The sequence below is a fragment of the Volvox carteri genome, assembly GCF_000143455.1.
Source record: "Volvox carteri f. nagariensis unplaced genomic scaffold VOLCAscaffold_180, whole genome shotgun sequence".
NCBI classification, from domain to species: domain Eukaryota; kingdom Viridiplantae; phylum Chlorophyta; class Chlorophyceae; order Chlamydomonadales; family Volvocaceae; genus Volvox; species Volvox carteri.
In genome coordinates, this window is record NW_003307723.1 from 35,132 (window position 1) to 38,646 (window position 3,515).

Consider the following 3,515-nt stretch of genomic DNA (forward strand, 5'->3'; position numbering starts at 1 on the left):
GGGCGCGGGAAAGAGGACGAGAAGATGGGAGATTGGAATGAGGGAGGGGGAGGAGGGGGGAAAAGAGGAACCACGAACGAACGAAGCTGATTTCCTTATGGCCAAGGAAAGACTGCTGCGGCAGATGTAAAGAAAGCATACCCAACCATGGGAGGAGGGGGCGCGGGAAAAGCTAAACCATGTGCGATGACGGCGTCTGCTCACCTCAACTTCAGCTAACAATTCCTGATAGCATCCTGCCCATTTGGTGCCCGCATACGCAAGTAAAGCCGGCAGTATGACCAGCATCGTGACTGGGTGACTTGCGACCCATTTCGCTCCGCTGTAGAGCCCATTCGCGACGTAGCAGCCGCAGTAGTAAGTTGTCCGCAAGGGGGACTTGAACAAAGTTATGTTACGCAAGGACCTTGCTTGACGCAACCGAAGCTGCAGATGTCGTGTCAGCCCAGACCAGAGCCAGTTAAGCCAACGGAAATAAAGGATTGGCATTAATGATCAGAGAAGAATCGTCGCGAGGGGGTTATGGAACGTCCAGCCCAAGGACCTTTGGCCTATCACCAACTAAAAACTCGCATAATGGTTAAACGCACCTGTGTGATGGTCTCCTCCTCCACGTCTGCATCCGCCATCTCCAGCCACTGAATTTATCCGATTCTATGCAATGCCATTAAGAGAGAAGTGTTGCAAGCGCGCGGAAGATGAGCTTGACAACAGAAATTTTACAAAATTCTATCCGTCTTAAAAGTATGCTTCAATTTTTTGAAATTTCTTAGACGATAGCTGGTAAAGTTCTGCTCAATATGTGTGAGGGAAGGCAGGCTGGGGTCTAGACTGGCGCGAGCGTGAACCTTCTAGCAAATTTGGCGTGTACAATTCAGTGGAAAACGTATCAGTACGATGTATGAGACCTGATTACAGTTAGGGCTTGGCTTCAGGATGTGACGATGTGGCGGGGCCCGACGTGGTGGCCCCACGAGCAATGCCGTAAATAGAGGATTTAACAGCCTGTTGGAAATGTTTTACCATAGCAAACGCTTTACAAAGCCTTCCATCATCGTAACTCCTCAGCCCCCCTCCTCCTCCTGAATCGTCGCTAACAAACTTTCGGCGTCCAAACCAAGCCCCTCAAGGGCTTGTCGAAGTACCTCTACCTTTCGCTCTTCCTGTCCTAAGCACACAAATAAATCTGTCATTCCCTCCTCGGCCTCCGCCTTGCCTTCAGCGCGAGCCTCGGCAACAGCCTCTTCAATCCGACGCTGGATGTCCGCCTCCGAGAGGCCCCCCGCGCCGTGAGCTGGTCCTGCAATCATCAGGGTCATACAAGATCAATATAATCCCATTAACTTAAATTACGCAAGCCACATTCAAAATCATGATGCCTGGCCCACGGGCCATCAAGGCAAGGAAGCATCTATAGTCTATACAGTCATACCTAAGTCATACCTAAGTCGTGCACAATCCGGACAAGCAGCCAACACACATAAAAGCGGAATTCGTTGCCCCAACGCGCAAACATTTCTTTTTGCAGCAAGCCGTCGTCGGGGTTCAAGCCGTCAAGACACGCAAACATTACCTTTACCCAATCCCTCTCCACAACCGACAATCCGCTGCTTCCCTCGGCCACCCATCCGAACCACCCCGCCTCACCCACCCATCCGAGCCGCGATCCCTCACACGCACCTGTCGCTCCCGCCGCCGCTGCCTGCGATCGAGCCTCTGCGGCCGCCGCCGCCGCCTGCGCCGCCGCCAAGGCGCCCTGCGCGCTCCGCAGCTGCGCCTCCGTCGCAAAGGCATGCGCTTCTAGATTGTTGTATGCCCCGGATAGATCTGCCAAATCCGCCTCCGCCTTGCTAGCTGCCACGTGGGCTGCTGCAGCCGCTTCGCGTGCTGCCGCCGCGTCCGCCTCCGCTTGAGACAGCCGTGCCGCCATCACCTCCAGCTGCGATTTGGGTTTTTTGTGCAAAAACAGGTACGGGAAATATAGATCAGATTCAAACTGGACTCACTTAAAAAAGAGTCCAAATTGGACTTAAAGTCGTGTTCAATTTAAGCGAGATTGGAATTAATCTAATTTTGTGTTACCAGTTACCAGGTTGAACCAGGTGCGCACACGATGATACACACACACACACACATACAGACGCACATGCGCGCGCGGGTTACAAGTCACGCGTACCTGCTGCCGCAGTGCCGCCACCTCCTGCTCCGCCCGCCCCGCCCGCAGCTCCAACGCCACCCGCGCCTCCACATCAGCAGCAGAGTTCACCACCACAGCGGGCTGCGGCGGCTGCACCACCGCCATGGACGTGCCACCAGGGCCACCAACAAGCGGCTGCGGGTGCGGCTGGGAGTAGGGTCCGAAGGCCTGGGATGCCGAATGCGGGCCCCCATGATGCGGCTGCGGATGAGGGCCCATCCCGTAGACGGAGGCGGAGGCTCCGGGGTGAGGTGGCGGTGGCGGTGCTGAGCCGAGGCCGCTCTGGGACAGTCTACACAGGCGCAACAACAACAACAACAACAACAAGAGCGGGCTCAGGCCGCAGCGGGGGGGAGAAGAGAACACAGTCCTCAAAGGGCTCTCCAGGACAGAGGAGGACCCGGACCCGGACCCGGTGTCGACAGCACCAGTCACCAAGAGATGGTGCATATCGCATTTTAAAACACCGGTTATTAAAAGTTAAAAAACAAATCGTAAAGCGTAGGCGGATGCTGGCGTGACCCACGGGTCACTGACATTCCATGTGGGTCCCTTTTCAGTGGCCAGAATTTTAAGCCTGGTACGCAAGACGGACCCCCGCAAAACAACGTACAAGACAACAAATAAGGAGAACAAAGAGTCCTTGGCAGAGGAGGGCTATTGGGGGGGGGGGAGTTAGTAGGGTAGGGGAGAAGTATATCCTCAAATCCGGTTCCTGGGGTACCTGCCGAACATTCAACTCGCCATCGATATGATGGCAGTCCGAACACATTGGCTTAGCGGCCCAGGGGGCCTACCTGAAAAGGTCTTCCGCCAGTGCCCGGTTGCGCGCCCTCAGCTCGTCCATCTCCCGAGCCAGGCGGCCCATCTGGGCCACCGCCCAGACCAGTCGGGCGGAGTCATCCGGGCCGGGGATCTCTGAGGGGCTGGCGGGCGCGGTGTCCTGCAACAAAAGAGGGGTGGTGGGTGGGGAAAAGGAGCAGCCACACGTACACTGGCCACAGATCGCGAGGCAGACACCATATCGATGGAGGATATGGTGCTAGGTGGTGTACGCCTGCCCTGTAAGAAGGGTTCAGCTCCCTTGGCATCGCCCTTAGTGCTCTTGCCTGGTGTTACATTGGTGTGCGAATTGCTAGGAGGTGGGAACTCCCCGGATCGAATCCGATTACGAACATAGCGTACTCCAGGCACCATGCACAGCATACTCTTGCCTATGATTTTAAAATAAAGTTTGCGCTTAGCTGGTGTTACATGCCCGGCATGTCGTTATCAACGTAACGGGCGGGCATAGGTCTGAGCCCTGCCCTTCTGGCTC

At 55.7% G+C, this 3,515-nt stretch overlaps 1 protein-coding gene across 1 annotated transcript in view; it reads right to left on the reverse strand.

The window, feature by feature from the left end:
- Positions 1-1,064: 1,064 nt before the first annotated feature.
- VOLCADRAFT_100860 (uncharacterized protein) overlaps positions 1,065-3,515 on the reverse strand; it is a gene marked incomplete at both ends in the record, with an annotated part of 8,509 nt that continues 6,058 nt past the window's right edge. The window contains 4 exons of the mRNA XM_002959362.1: positions 1,065-1,300; positions 1,681-1,939; positions 2,177-2,489; positions 2,995-3,140. Coding sequence (XP_002959408.1) covers positions 1,065-1,300; positions 1,681-1,939; positions 2,177-2,489; positions 2,995-3,140 — 954 coding nt within the window. The remainder of the gene's footprint in view (positions 1,301-1,680; positions 1,940-2,176; positions 2,490-2,994; positions 3,141-3,515) is intronic.